This window comes from Drosophila hydei, unplaced genomic scaffold (assembly GCF_003285905.1).
Source record: "Drosophila hydei strain 15085-1641.00,03,60 unplaced genomic scaffold, DhydRS2 tig00000001-arrow-pilon, whole genome shotgun sequence".
Taxonomy (NCBI): domain Eukaryota; kingdom Metazoa; phylum Arthropoda; class Insecta; order Diptera; family Drosophilidae; genus Drosophila; species Drosophila hydei.
In genome coordinates this window covers 108,637-123,500 of record NW_022045643.1, presented here as the reverse complement: position 1 = coordinate 123,500, position 14,864 = coordinate 108,637, and the positions used below count along the sequence as shown (strand labels likewise).

Genomic DNA, 14,864 nt, shown 5'->3' with positions numbered 1-14,864 from the left:
TAGCGAGTACTCTTGCTCGTACGAATATCTTCCACTTTCGACGGGTAGGTTTTTGCAGACGGAAGGTGAAAAAATTTTCCACATTACGAATTGCAAAAAATTTAACATTTTTACTAATTTATCCATTTGATTTGATATAATTTTCAAATTGTGCTCCATATCCATTGTATTGAAAATCTGCCTATTGAAAGTTAAACATTTGCTCTGGAAAAAGAAAGTTATTGCGTGCTTGTCAACGTCGAAAGGTTGAAACTGCAGCGCAGCAGGCAACACTCGCTCGCAAACGGGGCAACGTCGCGCTCGCTATAATTGTTTGCTTTACTTGATTATTCTATTCGTCGACAATTGTCGGCCATAAGCAGAAACATTTTTTGGTAAAAACTGGTGAATTAAATATATTTGGATTGATACGCGGGTCATACAGTGATACAGTCAGAATCGAAAATGAGTGGGGGATTACCGGAATTGGGCTCAAAGATCAGCCTAATTTCGAAAGCTGACATTAGATATGAAGGCCGCTTATATACGGTGGATCCACAGGAGTGTACAATTGCCCTATCGAGTGGTAAGTAATATACCAAATGTACATGTTTGTGCATATATATGTATATACATACGAATGCCCACACATTTGTGTTATTTTCCTTTTATAAATGTGGACAGACTTGCATGTACATAGATGTATGTAAGTATGTATGTGCACAACGTAATCTGTGCTGTAAAACTAAAACGGTAAAATGCAAAGGCGGGTGCTAAAAAGAAAATGGTTTCTTTGAAATTTTTTTGTTCACGTTTTTGGTTGCTTCAGTTAGTTTTTACAGTAATTTGCTGCTCATCGCGCAAAGAGCGGGCAGACACACACTCGGCAGTATTCAACTCGCTCTCCCACTCTCTCGCTTTTTCTCCTCTCTCTCGCTCTCTCTCTTGTGCTTTTTGTTTGTCATGTTTGCGAAGCTCAGATGCTGTCGGCACAGATAGAGCTTCGGGTTGTACAGTGTTGCTTTTGCATCCCCATGCACGCGCAAAATGACATACATATAAAAGTACATGTACATACACATACATATAATGCATGTACCTATATGTACGACCATGTGTGTGTAAAGATTTACATCAAAATAAATACATGTGTTAGTCAGATAGAGATTTTTACATGTGTTCGTAATTTCTCTGGCAAAACCAATTTTTGGCGCCAGGGCCAATTAACGGATTATGTGGCAGCGAGTACCGTTGTTAGCATAGACTTTGAATAAAGTAGACTAAGGGATAATTCTCACGCCAGAGAATGTTGACCTATCACATAATTAAACATTCATATTTTGTAATTTTACAAGTTACCAAACTGTACTTTCGATATGAATTTGTCCACATATCTTACCGCGTTTTTGCATTTTATTATATTCAAACATATGTATGAATAAGTATACTCTTTTACCATGCTTTATATTGAAAATACATAGAACTTATATACTTACAAGTATTTACAACTTTACAGACATTGAGGTTATACATATAATATAACTTTTTTCCTGTTGTTGTTTTTGTAAATAGTGCGCTCCTTTGGCACGGAGGATCGTGATACGCAGTTTCAAATAGCACCGCAGTCGCAGATCTACGATTATATCCTATTTCGCGGCTCCGATATCAAAGACATTCGTGTTGTGAACAACCATACGCTGCCGCACCATAATGATCCGGCTATCATGCAAGCACAATTGCAGAATGGGCCTCAGGTAATGCCACAGCATTTCCCAATGAATGCGCCACAACAACAACAGCAGCAACAACAGCAACATACTGGTCCATCGATGACTGGTGGTAGTGGAGGTGCACCTGGAGCACCTGGTACTGGTTTTGGAAATGGCAATCCATTTGGTGCCTTGGGAGCACCCAGTCTAGGCCCAGGCTCTTTGGCACCAGGTGCCGGCGCAACAGGCAGTGGAGGACCGTTCATGAATATAGGTGGTAATCAGCAGCAGCAGCAGCAACCGAAGCCTCAGCAGCAGCCAAAACAAAGTAAGTTTTAGTCACACACACATACATCACACCCGTACTCACACCCACACACATACACATCATTAATGTATAAACATATATGCACGTTTTCCTGTCTATATGTAAAGTTTCCGTTTTAGATATGCTAGCGAGCGCTTCGCGTTCCACAACGCCTATTAGCCTCATTATCAGTCCAACGGCCGACATGACCCAGCAGCACTCCCAGCAACAGCAGCAGCTACATCAGCAGCAGCAAAACTCTGCACAAGCTCTCGGCGGCGGTGGAGGTGGTAATGCGCGCGATGCCGGTCATAAGCGCCAAAACCATCAGCAGCAGCAACAACAGCAGCAGAGAGGAGGACCCAATATGCAGCAGAATCAGAGGAACAACCACAACCACAATAACGATTTTTACAATCATCCCCACCAGCAGCAGCATCAGCGTGATCGCCGTGATTCTGGTCGTCAAATGGACAACAACAATTACAATAACTATAATAATCAACGTAACCGTGGGGGAACTGGCGGTGGTGCTATGCAGCAACGCGGAGGTGGTGGAAACGGTGCATGGAATATGCATCGTGGCGGACCACAGAATCCGAATAATATGATGATGCGCGGAAATCGCGGCATGGGTACACGTGGGCCAATGCGACCAAATCAGGTAAATTTTAGCAATAGAATAAATGTAAATCATTCAAAAGTGAGCTGACCCCAGTTTACATATTGTATATTGTTTTTCCATTCGGTATTCATATTTATATTGAAATTTGCTTGTTTATCAGCAGGGCTATCGTCCACAATCGGCTAATCAAAATAAGCCTCGTAACAAGATCAAATTTGAGGGTGACTTTGACTTCGAGCAGGCCAACAATAAGTTCGAGGAGCTACGTTCTCAGCTGGCGAAACTCAAGGTGGGCGATGAACCCAACAACAAAACCACAGCTACAACAACAGCCACAACAACAGCCACAACAACAACAACAACTTCCACCACTACTGATCAGGTATAAGTTTGTTTGTTTATTTTCGTTTTCTGCCTCATTTGGAATCATCTGAACTGTAGTCCAGTTAACTTGATATTATTTTTTTAATTATTTCAAGAACAATTTACACACAACTTACACAATGCATCAAACATACATACTAAGATATATTAGATTTTAAATTGTTAATTTTGTTGAACTTTGCACAGTTAAATGGTGAGACCGATAAGAAAGACGACTCTGGCAACGAAACTGGCGCTGGCGATCATGAGCCTGAAGATGAGGACGTTCATATTGGCTATGATAAGACCAAATCGTTCTTTGACAACATCTCGTGCGAGGCTGCTCAGGATCGCAGTAAGAATAAGAAGAATGACTGGCGTCAGGAGCGTAAATTAAATACCGAGACGTTCGGCGTCTCCTCCACCAGACGTGGCAGGTGAGTTAATGCATTGCTCAACCTTATCGCCAGAAAGCTAATTATTAATTAATTCATTTAATAGCTACCGAGGGCGCAACCATTATTATAATAATGGCAATACGATGGGCGGTGCCGGTAATGGTGGTATGAATACTGGCTATGGCGGTGCACCTGGCTATAATCGCAACAACTATCGCATGGGCGGAGGCGGCGGCAACTATCGTAACCGCAGCAACAATCGTAACAATAATGGCGGCAATCGCCAGAGCAACATAACCAATGGAAATGGCAGCGCAGCCGCAGCTCTGAAAGCTGCCAACAATGCAGGAAGTGCTGCCGGTACAGGCAACACCACGGACACCACGGCATCCAATGCCGCAACAACGAAGACAGCCACGTCTACGCTCGCAGAGCAGACGCAACAGGTGGCGGCAGTTTGTAAGTGTCCATTTGCCCAGCCTGTTTAAGTACTTAATATTTGACTCTTGATTTATATGTATATTTCAGCTCAATAATGTCGCACAAGTGGAGAATCCTTGCCGAACTTTACAAAAATGAAAAAGAAAGAAAAAAAAAAGAAACAAAAGTCCTACTCATTGCAAAGCTAGTAACCCGAATGCAACCCAATCAAGCGACCGATCGACGACAAAAAGGCTCTTATCATCATGAAGAATCGAGTTATGGAACTAATGGCATAAAACAAAATAATTGTAAAATTTTACTTAGTGTTGTAACGCTCATGACGTCCTGCGCGCACTCTCTGCCCGCCCACCGTGTTGCTTAGCTATTAATTATATATGATCCGCGAGCGTTCAGCAGCCATATGGATAGGTATTTTGTGTAAATGGCATGCTAAAACGCCAATAGCGAGGCAGCACTTGATTATAGTGAGAGAACATACACACCTCTACATATATTTAGTAATAAATGTGAAGAAAACAAACATTAAGCATAAGTCTATGAAAAGTTAAAACGAAAAAAAACTCTAGGAGTCGCAAATTATGAAATTAAAGGAAAGAAACAATTAAATCCATGGAATTCCCAACATTAATAAAAACAAAACGCAATTCACATGTTTATATTTTAAAAACCAAACAAAAAGGTCTACAGCTATACTTAATGTGGGCAGACATCATAAATAAATTAATTCAAAGCGTTACTAGCATTTAAACTTTTTTAAGAACAATTTTAATGATGGAGAAAATGGAAATACATGCATATATATATACATATATGTATATATATATATATATATATATATATATATATATATAAATTAGCAGCAACACGTACATATATTGAACACAAAAAATAAATCTAAAAATTGTAAAGAAATAAGTCACCTATCAGCAGTAGTGTGGGCAACAAATAAATTTACTTAAACTTATTGTTTATAAAAAAGGCATAACAAAAATTCAGAACAATTATAGCGTGTCTTTCAGAGATTAGATCAATTTTTCGGTAATTTTTTCAGTGTCTAGCCGAAAACGTTCTTAATATATATATAGTGTGTAGTTGAATGCGTTTCATGTGTTTGGGGGAGCTAAAAAATATATTTTTAATTACGCTACTTAAATATGTCTACACCAACCAACCAACTATGTATTTAGCTTGCAGCCTTGAAAACAATTGAGAAAATAAGAAAATGAAAAAAACATATTCTGTCACCCAGGAATGCACAATATCTCATTATACTACAGTTTTATAGTTTAAGGAGTTAGCCGTACGCATTGTGCGTGGATGTTCGCGTAAGATTCCGATTTATGATCTAATTTTTAAAAGAAATTTATTTTAAAGTTTACATTTTACTTTACATTTGTATTCGAGTAGCTGGAATTGAATGGAGATATTACAACAATACTCCACGGATTGTATATCAAAAATGTTTTTTGTAAATGTTTCATATAAATAAGCCATATAATTCATATTAAATTCAGAGCAAAATAACTGACCGAGTTATACTTTTCCCCCTTAGAGCACTATGGGTTCTATTTTCATTAATTTTTTCCTTTTCTTATATATATATAGAATGGACACACTACTATGTTGAGCACAAATCCTGTATGAAATTGTAATAAATATATATGATTATGTATGTGTATGTCGCTTATAAGAAATTAAGCAAGTCATATTTTGCAATAGATTAACTGTTTCTGCCAAGATATACTAAGTTCTCTAAATTGCATTCTTGGATAAAGTATGGGTATGTTTTAAATGAGATAATTGGCATCAAAAAGTACTGAAATCGAACTTAAACTAATTACAATAATCGAATTAGATTTATCTTTAAACTAACGATGCATTATTGATAAAAGGCGAATTAATACATATTTATTTCAGTCCATTTTAAGTTATCTTTCTTTTCTTTTTTTTTGTTATAATATTTTCAATAGGATTTTACTTTCCAAAAATAAAAGAGAATGAAAGTTTTCCTTTAAATATTTTATTAATAACTTGGGAATAGAGTTGCAAACGTTTAGCTTCGTGGAAACTGAAATATAAATAATGTCATATATTGGTTTATAGATATGATAGGAAATAAATAATTTATTCAGTTCATGCAATGGAAGTAGGATCGTCAGATCATTTATCCCACAATCCCAGTTCACGCATCTTGGTTTGAAAATAACGTTCCAGAGAATTGGCACAACGATAATACTCGGTATCTGGTGAGTTGTAGAAGCGACAATTGGAGAAAATACGAGCCATATCGGCCATAAACAAGCGACGTGTTTGATAATATCCCTTCTTCAAGCGTTCGCCCATTGTCTTCAGGTCCATGGGGTACTTGATGTGATCGTAGTAATCAGGCACCTCGGCAGCAGTAACCGGTCGAAGGAAGGGCCAAGCTGTGGTGTGCTGACGTACAGATTGTAAGACAGATGCAAATTGGGTTGCAAGTTTCTCAGGATCTGTAGATTCTTCCAGTGGACGAGACGCACGTACTGGACGCATTTGCGGCTTCCAACCGATTTCTCTAAGGCCAGGTATGGACTCAACCGGTATAGATGGCAATCCCTCTTTGAAGCACGTTAAGCCAGTTCTAACTTTTTGGACTTCATTATGTCGCTGTGCAATGAGCTCTTTAAGGATCTCACTTTGATTGCGAATAACTGGAAAGTGAACATAAAGTACTTTTGTTAATTAGTAATCAGTTGAGGATCGTAGGAAGCTAACTGACCGGCAATAAATTGTGTGTTCACAATGCTTGGATGTAGTTCACAATGCATTAATGTTGCACTGTCATACTCCTTGATATAGCCCGCATAGACGGGACGTGCCAATTTAATGTCCTTGGAGAAGCCTTGCTTTTTGAAATAGCCGATGGCATCGCAATCGGCAAAAGTAAGCAGATGTTTAATGCCACGTTGTATGCTGTAATCCTTTAGGTGATTCATCAGATGGGTTCCATAACCTTTCACTTGCTCCGCCATTGTCACTGCACAGAAGACAATCTCTGTGAAGCCCTGAGTGGGAAATGGACGAAAACAGATGCCGCCTATTGGCTGATTTTCTTTGATCAATGCCAAGGTTTTGTGTTTCGTGTCGAATACCAATTGGCTTATGTATTCACGCGGCATCTCGGGCAGCTGATAAGCAAATACAAGCTGCAGCCCAAGCAGCCAAAGGATAGTCTGCTTGTCAACAGACTTGGTTAGCGAATTTCCGACCACGTGAAACTCAATTGCTCGCTTTTGCTCTTCGGCTTTGACATTCTCATCGCGCGACACATTAACGGGAAATAAGATTTCTGATTTATTTGTTGTCTTCGATTCCGAAACGGACTTCATAGCACGCATAACTACGTCAGTTGGTAGGTCATCCAGGTTTTCACTAGAGAACGACATAAACCGAAATTAATACAAAGAGGACTTTGATATGGAGGGAACTAACCTGACGACCCGTTCCGCAACTTCCTTTTTGACCCTCTTGTGAGCAGGTTCTCCCACAGTTGAGCGTTTGCTACTACTGGTAGCAGCTGCACCAGCAGCCGAAATGGTGGCTGGTGGTGCCACTTCTTGGTGCCGCTTCCTTTGTTGCATGACAAATGAATTCGGTGGCCTATATGTCGAATCCCATATGGGCGAATCATCTTTCAGCAACTCAGCTCTTAGTGCCTCCAAAAACTTTGGCATTTGCGTAATGATCGATCGTTTATCTTCAGGAAAGCGGTCACGTTCCGAAATGCATTTCTTTTTTAGCTGCTGCGACATATTTTGAAAAACTGTTCGCAGTAGAGTGCGTCCAAATACGAGAGATGTCTCAAATTGTCTCAGGGAATTGCAAAAGGCGGGCACATGGCAAAATACAAGCCAACGCGTGTAATTGATCTTGTAGGTCGACGCATCGTCGTGCGTCAATGTTGCATCGCCGCGTCGGGCGGAGGGTGACTCAAAGTTATAATGATTGAGAAAATTTAAAAAGGTTTTGGCCACCTCGGTCATAGTCTGCAGTTCAGTCGGGTTCAAGTGGTTGTACTTGTAGAAGACCAAGGATAAAACAGCCTTCGTTATGCACGGTGACTCGAATGGAGGGTCGCCCAAAGGGCCGCGAATAACGGCCTGCTGACGTGTTAGCACACATTGTCGCAGCAACCTGAATAGATACAAATATACCTTCTTAGTATCCTCATCTTCAACACGTTGCATGGACATGAACAGATTTTCCATGTCAATGATTGCGCCTAAAAGGTCGTCCATGCTTGTCCTTGAAATCTCAGTGAGATGGGAAATGTGAGAACGGAGCGGATGACGACAGCTGGCATTACGACACTCTTCACTCGGTTCCGGACAATAGGAGGACTCGACGTCTCGATGCCTGTTCTCCTGGGGAGTCTTCCATCCAGTGCAACGGCAACCCTCGAATTGGCACGCCGAATACATGGATAATTTGGCGAGTTTCTGCGCTTCGGGCAGATTGAATACCTTTTGCTTGCGCTGCTGTATACGCTGCAGACTACTTTGCCGCGTCCCCTCCTGAGCTGGTGGCACAGTGCCACTTGATGCCTGGGATGAGGACGATGAAGACGCTGCTGCTGCTGCATTGTTTCCAGATTGTTGCTGCTGTGCAGCAGCATTTCCGCTATTGCTATTGTTACCATCTATTGGTTGGCTTTTGAGCGTTATTGCTGGTCCGCCAGACATGCCTAGTTGCAGTTTGTTAGGATTTCTTTAAAAAGCTTGTTATTTATATTTTAATTTCACAATCTGCGAAAATGCTGACGAGGGATGATGAAATAATACATTTTCAAGGGATGGCGAAATTAATCAACTTTTGAATCATTGTTCGATGTACCTCAATTGGCTTGTTGTTTTATTTTTAGATTGCAACATGCTTAATAAATTAACTTAATTAAGCTTATGTTTTTTTTAAATCAAACACACTGCTGCTTACATATAAATGATTATGGAATCGATATGAATCTAAGAAATGAGCCGGAACAAGTGTGAATGGCATAAGCATATCGATATCGATTAGTTCCCGATAGCTGGGACACAAATGTGAATTGAGGCAAATATTTTCAAATAAAAAAGGCTTTCTAAAGAATTCGTATGTTTTATAGAATGTTCCGACATGACAAGCTTAACATCCGATGATATAGAGGATCAGCTGGATAATTTTATCATACGGAAAACCAATGACCAATCATCAACTTATGTTGCCCGACATAAAATAACAAACAATGGACAAAGAATTCATGAGCACATTCCATTGCTTGTAAAAGATATATTACAATCACGCCCCGATGCAGACAATAAAGGAGCCTTCTCTCTGTTCAATCCTACTGAACTGAAGTATCGCAACTGCCTGGTGTACGGCTTTGTCGCAGGACGCGGAGTTCATAATAAATCGTTTTACAATTACGTTTTAGACGACGGCACTGGGACAATTCAATTTTGCATCTTTGCCAAGCCAAGGGAAGAAAAGATTATCAAGTGCCTATATAGTGAAGCCAAGTCCCTGATTGGCAGTGTGGACACTCAAAAGTACGAGAAGATATCAGCGACAATGACTCGTCTCTTGGGCAAAGCAATGGAATATATCGATGGCTCAGTAATATCACCAGGATGCAATGTCATGCTATATGGACGCCCAAACCATTTTAGGGATCAAATTAAAATGGATGTAATCTCATTTACCGTGGACAATGACAGGTCGCGCAGTCTGGAGATTGCATTCACTGAAAACTTAATAGATTACTACCAGAGCCATTCCACATAGGTGCATTTTTGTATATATATTGAAATTTTACTCAATAAAAAATCCAATTAAAAGTATACACGTAATTTATGTGGTTTTTGCTCGAATGGCGGCACGCTTGCCTGTGACAGCTTGGAAACCAGACTTAATGCTAGCAACAGAGCACCGAGAACCGCAAGATTCGCACTGTAGAAAGAATAGACGCGTGTCCTTTTGCAATATTGTCTCTGGAGAGCGACAGGTGTGGCAGGTGACATATTCCTTAATATAGCGACGCAGCACGTTCTCAATTTGCTTTGGCTGGAAGCGACCCTTGATAATCAATTGCTGGTTGCCGTCCATCGAACCACTTGTGCCCAACTCGGCCAACAGAAAGTCTAGCAGATGTTTTGGCAAACGATGCAGAGTTTTCGCAATATCCATAAAGTTGGCAAACGATGTTTTCTTTGTGCCCACACGAAGTACCTGAGGAGGTCTCATCACGAACTTAGGCTTACGGCCTGCAGCCATGTCTGGGTTCTTGTCTAGAATGATTTCAAAGACGCGTTTCAGCAACTCGTCGTATGTATAATCGCGATCCGAACCAGCCCAGGTGCTGCTGTTATCCTCAACTGCAAAGCAATTAATAAATGAACACAGGTAAACAAAATATATTTAAATGGAGATCTTACTGTTCTCTTTGTCTTCGCTTTTATCGTCGTCCATTTTGTCAGCAAACAATTCATCCAAGTCTTTCTTTTTGCTCTTTTTCTTCTTTTTGGCCATTGTGAAGTCCATATCCAAATTAATCTCTTCCTCCTCTGGGTCTTCAGCTATTGCAGCGGTCACGTCGTCCGTGCCATCCGGCAACGCCCCTTCCAGTTCATCTAAATTGAAGGGCTTCTTCTTTTTCTTCTTCTTTTTACCGAAGCTTTCTAAATCCAAATTATCGTCTACTTCCGCTGCTGTCGCCACAGTGCTTGCTTCATCTTTAGGATCTTCTTTCTTTCCAGCGTCGTCGAGTCCCAATGCGGCATCCAAGTCGAAGGTGGTCTTCTTCTTCTTCTTCTTTTTCAACAAAGTAGGATCAAAACCCTAAAATATTTCAAAATAATTGTGTTAACAAATTTGTCCACATGAAATATTTGGGCGAGTAAGTGAAATTCATGCAAATGTTAATGGAGCTCCATATGCTCTACATAACCTCACACACGAGAAACACAATGTCCGATCTCGTCGTTTGCATATAATTATTGATAGAAAGGCACCACACTTTTTGACACTTACGTCTTCACCTTCCATTTTAGATAATTTATGACCAACGAATAAGCGAACGATTTAAAATTTCAACTATTTTTTATAGAAGAAATTGCATCAGAAAATTTATACTTTAGTGACAGCAGGGCAGTTTGACGGCTTTGCTAAAGGGATGTTGTTGATTGTCTTATCGATGTAGCAAGATTATTAATCGATAATAACTGGTGCAACTCCTCAATCATCTGTTGGTGGCATTAGTATTTTTGCTTGTGTATTTGATTATTTTTAGTATTTTATGGAATCGAAAATAGGCGCGAAATTTAACTATATATGTGTTGAAGCCATCAAACATAATAATATTCAGCCGCTCATTAGCTAATAGTCATTCATTGAAATATTTGATTTTTATTATTAAATTGAAAACGTAATTATTTAAAATATTTTTGATATATAGTTCACCATAAAAATTTATAAGAAATACAAAACACAATCAAAATAAAGACAAAGAAATTTAAATGAATAGACTCTCTATACAGGATACTAGGGGAAGCACTTCTAGCGATATGTAAGTATATGTAAACCTTGATAAATATGAGTAAACCATAAAGCATATAAAATATAGTTGTGACAGTCACAATATTGTGATAACAGTCTCCGTACTTTTTTATTCTGGCAAGAATATAAAATCTCTCGAATTGTCTCCACAACACATTTGTAATAATACATATTGCAGTTAAAGAGGTTTACATGGATATATGACTGAGTGTTAAAGTACTTTAGAATAGGAACAGACATATAGTTAAGCACCCCGACCTTTCTTTTAAAAATTACTTCGATGCAATTCTGACAATTTTTAACAGTTGTAAATCATATAAAAAATCTAATTTGAGAATTTTTAGTCTGTTTTCTTTTGTAAAACATAACTAATAAATCACTTTTGGGATTATTACTATATTATAAATGCATCATTTTACGTGACTGAAAGTGTGTATACTTTAAGGCGGTGTAAAAATTAAACATACTAGTTACATATTCTCCAAAGTAGTATGTAAAATGAAGACTACCAATTAAGCACGCCGGTTAAATGCGATTCTGTGAGATTATGCCTAAGCACGCAAGCCTTCCCTATAAATATTGACTACAAGTGAGCATTATTGCTTGGATTAACTAATTCCGGTCCGACGCCGCCTGCAAGTTTTTGCACCAATCGTCCCACCTCGTACGCTAGCTGAAGTGTATCCTGTAATAAAGAGACACAATTATTGTGAATTACTATAATAAGTTAAGTATATATTTACTTCTTTTGTGGAAGCCTCGGCGTATACGCGTACCACATCCTCTGTGCCGGATGGACGCACAAATGCACGTCCACGTTTATAATTTGCAACGACCTGGTTAATTTCATCTTGTAGTCCCTCCGGCTTTACACACACACGTTCCGCGTCTGTGGTCTTGATAACATTTCTATCCTGAACTTGAATCTTTAGCTGTTGATTTGGCAGGTCGGTATAGCTTGAAATCCAGTCTTTAACATCCCAGCCCTTTTGATTCAGAATCGTCTCCACCAACAGCATATCCGAGATGGCATCGCCGACAGTTTCATTAATCAGATCTATGACCTGCAGTAGAGTCTGCGCCTGGGGTTTCGTCTTGGCTGCTTCGCTAATCGTTGCTTTAGCACTATCGCTGAACACAACGGTGCCGTGGCCGTTGGCTTCAAAGTATACGCCAATATCATATTCCAGTGCCTTGTGGTGCAAGTGCTTAACACCTGTTGGCACACAGGAAACGGGCACCTTCAAATCGTTGACAATGTAATCTGTGGATGCGCCATTGGCATAGGCCGTCTGCACTAAGCCCAATCTCAGGTCGAGCTCGCAACTTTGAACTAAATCCATCAGGTAGCCGGCTACTAGGGTGGCAATGCGGTCGCCGTCGAGAAGCTTGAATTGTCCCGTTTCATCGGTGAAGAAGTAGATCACACGATCAGCATCGCCGTCGACGCTGACACAACGCGTAAAGGGTTCTACGATTGGCATGCAGACTGGAGGCCTTTGTTGCACCTTGACATGATCTGCACCGCACTCCTCGTTAATCTTGCCCGGCCCAATACCTTGATTTATAACCGTCACATCAAGGGAATTATTCATGCGCTTGATGAACTGCAGCATTTTTCTAGCACCAACTCCGTTTGCTCCATCGAAGATCAGACGATTGCGATACTTGCCATTCTCTAGCTGGCCATTGCGGAGTTTCTCAAAAGCGGAAATGAGCTTCTCGTAGTAGCTCTCCTCTGTGGGCTTGCCATACACCTCCTTTGTGTTGGAAGCCACTACGAAGAAGTGCATCATTGGCGTTGTGACTATGCCGAATTCCCGCACATTTCCCTTCAGTGCGATGACACCATCCGCCACTGCTTTGAGCAAACGTGGACTATGATAGCGATTGTCCATGCCCACGTAGACACAGGAGCTTGAGTTAATATCGATTTCATTGTCCTTAATTATTTTAGATACATGCTGCTCCAGTTCTTGATCGCTAACGTTGGCCAAATCTGTGGCTATCTTCTCCCAGCTGTGATCCAACATTTCACCCTTCGGATCGATCAGTTTAACGCCATTGTCGGGCTCCGGATTATGTGACGCTGTAATCATTACGCCAATGACAGCGCCCTCCTTAAACCGGGAACGTAGGGTGGCCAGCACGCCCATACGGAACATAACGCTATCCAAGAACTCGGCTCTGGGCAAGAAGAAGTTATTGATATTCTTGATTATTATCAGTTTATATTACTAAACAATCGAAAGTCATTGTGTATACAAAGAAAAAAGATAACGTCTATATTTCTATTATTCTTAGTCATGCTACTATATGTATTCTGTATATGTAATCTTTCATCGTTAACGGTCGAATGTCTTCATTATCATTTCAAATGCATTCGTGCAAGAAGACTCTAGCGAGCACGTATATTCTTATACATATGTATGTGTGATACTTTGTATATATGTATTAGTATGAGTAACTTAACATAAAATGAATTGTTAGTTCGTCTTGGAGTTCAAATAAACCGCCAACCAGAACAATTTTCTGCTAATTAGAGGTTAAGTTTTTTCAGTTGCCTAACAAGAAATGAAAATATATAACTTTAATTTATAATATTTAATATTATGAATTGAAGTGTTCAAAATTGGACTTAAACTTGTGCTAAATATACTTTATATTTACATATTCATGCATTTACTTTGTATGCCTGAAATTGTGTGGCCATAGCTAGGTACCTTTAAAAGGTGCATGTTCATTGATAAAGCAAGAAATTCTATAAATATAACGGAATGCCAAAATAGTGCATCGCCTTACTCATCTTCACCACTCCCTAAAAGCACTCATACATATGTACAATTATCTAGGCATATGCGTGTGTGTGTATTTGTTCGCTTGGGTGTGGGCGCGGACATACACTGTTTTTCATATGCATTTGTATATATGAGGCAATTATGTGTGTTTGTATGTATGTATGTATGTATGTATGTATGCATGTATATATGTATGTATGTATGTAGATAAGGGTAAGTAAACTCACTTGCCGCGAAACCCAGCTGTTCCGTATTGAATGGTTTCCTTTGAAAGTTTTGGGTACATTTCTCTCGCAAAAGCGTAAACGGTGCGCAAATTGATAGACATATTGATTGCTGACTTAATATTTCTGTGGCACTGTCGATCCTTGTGGAAACTCGTAACCAGTCTCAAAACTACTTTCCGTTTTCACCTTGTTGTTGTACTAAAAGTAGCCCATATAAAAAACCGTCAAAAAGCAACGCGTGTCAGTGCGAGAGCCAGCTGAATGAATGCGAAGAAGAAGAAAGTGTCAATACCATCGAAACGTTTGCAGACACAATTTCACCACACTAGTGACGTCAGTATTGACCAGTTGTTGAATTTGATTTTTCAAAATTCTTTTATTTGATCAGTCAATATAAAAACAATAATTGATCTAAAAATGTTTTATTTAATATATCTATGTCTGT

The 14,864-nt window shown here is 39.7% G+C and overlaps 5 protein-coding genes across 8 annotated transcripts; 2 read left to right on the top strand and 3 right to left on the bottom strand.

Annotated features, from left to right (window-relative positions):
• Window positions 1-43: 43 nt before the first annotated feature.
• Window positions 44-4,464, top strand: LOC111595140 (protein LSM14 homolog B). Of its 4 annotated transcripts, none has more exons than XM_023308714.2 (7): window positions 44-565; window positions 1,552-2,016; window positions 2,136-2,659; window positions 2,784-3,002; window positions 3,191-3,420; window positions 3,485-3,840; window positions 3,910-4,464. In XM_023308714.2, exons 1-7 carry the CDS (start codon window positions 445-447, stop codon window positions 3,915-3,917), a joined length of 1,923 nt encoding a protein of 640 aa, XP_023164482.1. In that variant the 5' UTR covers window positions 44-444; the 3' UTR covers window positions 3,918-4,464. The 4 variants fall into 4 exon arrangements, with proteins under 4 accessions (XP_023164482.1, XP_023164481.1, XP_023164480.1 ...); XM_023308713.2 differs by having other exon boundaries at window positions 2,781-3,002; XM_023308712.2 differs by having other exon boundaries at window positions 2,124-2,659.
• A 1,373-nt stretch (window positions 4,465-5,837) lies between these two features.
• On the bottom strand, window positions 5,838-8,729 carry LOC111595060 (histone acetyltransferase KAT2A). The gene is made up of 3 exons (XM_023308615.2): window positions 7,297-8,729; window positions 6,584-7,236; window positions 5,838-6,515 (listed from the first exon to the last, which is right to left on the bottom strand). Exons 1-3 carry the CDS (start codon window positions 8,544-8,546, stop codon window positions 5,986-5,988), a joined length of 2,433 nt encoding a protein of 810 aa, XP_023164383.1. The 5' UTR covers window positions 8,547-8,729; the 3' UTR covers window positions 5,838-5,985.
• Window positions 8,730-8,866: 137 nt separating this feature from the next.
• On the top strand, window positions 8,867-9,662 carry LOC111595076. Its single transcript, XM_023308632.2, has one exon. The coding sequence runs from the start codon at window positions 8,977-8,979 to the stop codon at window positions 9,622-9,624; it is 648 nt and encodes a 215-aa protein (XP_023164400.1). The 5' UTR covers window positions 8,867-8,976; the 3' UTR covers window positions 9,625-9,662.
• A 9-nt stretch (window positions 9,663-9,671) lies between these two features.
• LOC111595074 (eukaryotic translation initiation factor 2 subunit 2) lies at window positions 9,672-11,027 on the bottom strand. Its single transcript, XM_023308631.2, has 3 exons — window positions 10,870-11,027; window positions 10,275-10,677; window positions 9,672-10,214 (listed from the first exon to the last, which is right to left on the bottom strand). The coding sequence occupies exons 1-3, from the start codon at window positions 10,882-10,884 to the stop codon at window positions 9,691-9,693; spliced, it is 942 nt and encodes a 313-aa protein (XP_023164399.1). The 5' UTR covers window positions 10,885-11,027; the 3' UTR covers window positions 9,672-9,690.
• A 343-nt stretch (window positions 11,028-11,370) lies between these two features.
• Window positions 11,371-14,706, bottom strand: LOC111595072 (phosphoacetylglucosamine mutase). The gene is made up of 3 exons (XM_023308628.2): window positions 14,420-14,706; window positions 12,138-13,581; window positions 11,371-12,079 (listed from the first exon to the last, which is right to left on the bottom strand). Exons 1-3 carry the CDS (start codon window positions 14,518-14,520, stop codon window positions 11,978-11,980), a joined length of 1,647 nt encoding a protein of 548 aa, XP_023164396.2. The 5' UTR covers window positions 14,521-14,706; the 3' UTR covers window positions 11,371-11,977.
• Window positions 14,707-14,864: the final 158 nt, after the last annotated feature.

Coding starts and splice junctions, on each gene's coding strand:
- LOC111595140 (XM_023308711.2), top strand. CDS start 445: ATGAGTGGGGGATTACCGGAATTGGGCTCAAAGATCAGCCTAATTTCG. Junction 2,660..2,780: donor GGCCAATGCGACCAAATCAG/GTAAATTTTAGC, acceptor CTTGTTTATCAG/CAGGGCTATCGTCCACAATC. Junction 3,003..3,190: donor CTTCCACCACTACTGATCAG/GTATAAGTTTGT, acceptor AACTTTGCACAG/TTAAATGGTGAGACCGATAA.
- LOC111595060 (XM_023308615.2), bottom strand. CDS start 8,546: ATGTCTGGCGGACCAGCAATAACGCTCAAAAGCCAACCAATAGATGGT. Junction 7,237..7,296: donor GTTGCGGAACGGGTCGTCAG/GTTAGTTCCCTC, acceptor GTCGTTCTCTAG/TGAAAACCTGGATGACCTAC. Junction 6,516..6,583: donor GAACACACAATTTATTGCCG/GTCAGTTAGCTT, acceptor TTCACTTTCCAG/TTATTCGCAATCAAAGTGAG.
- LOC111595076 (XM_023308632.2), top strand. CDS start 8,977: ATGACAAGCTTAACATCCGATGATATAGAGGATCAGCTGGATAATTTT.
- LOC111595074 (XM_023308631.2), bottom strand. Junction 10,215..10,274: donor AAGCGAAGACAAAGAGAACA/GTAAGATCTCCA, acceptor ATTGCTTTGCAG/TTGAGGATAACAGCAGCACC.
- LOC111595072 (XM_023308628.2), bottom strand. CDS start 14,520: ATGTCTATCAATTTGCGCACCGTTTACGCTTTTGCGAGAGAAATGTAC. Junction 13,582..14,419: donor ACAGCTGGGTTTCGCGGCAA/GTGAGTTTACTT, acceptor CTTCTTGCCCAG/AGCCGAGTTCTTGGATAGCG. Junction 12,080..12,137: donor CCGAGGCTTCCACAAAAGAA/GTAAATATATAC, acceptor TCTTTATTACAG/GATACACTTCAGCTAGCGTA.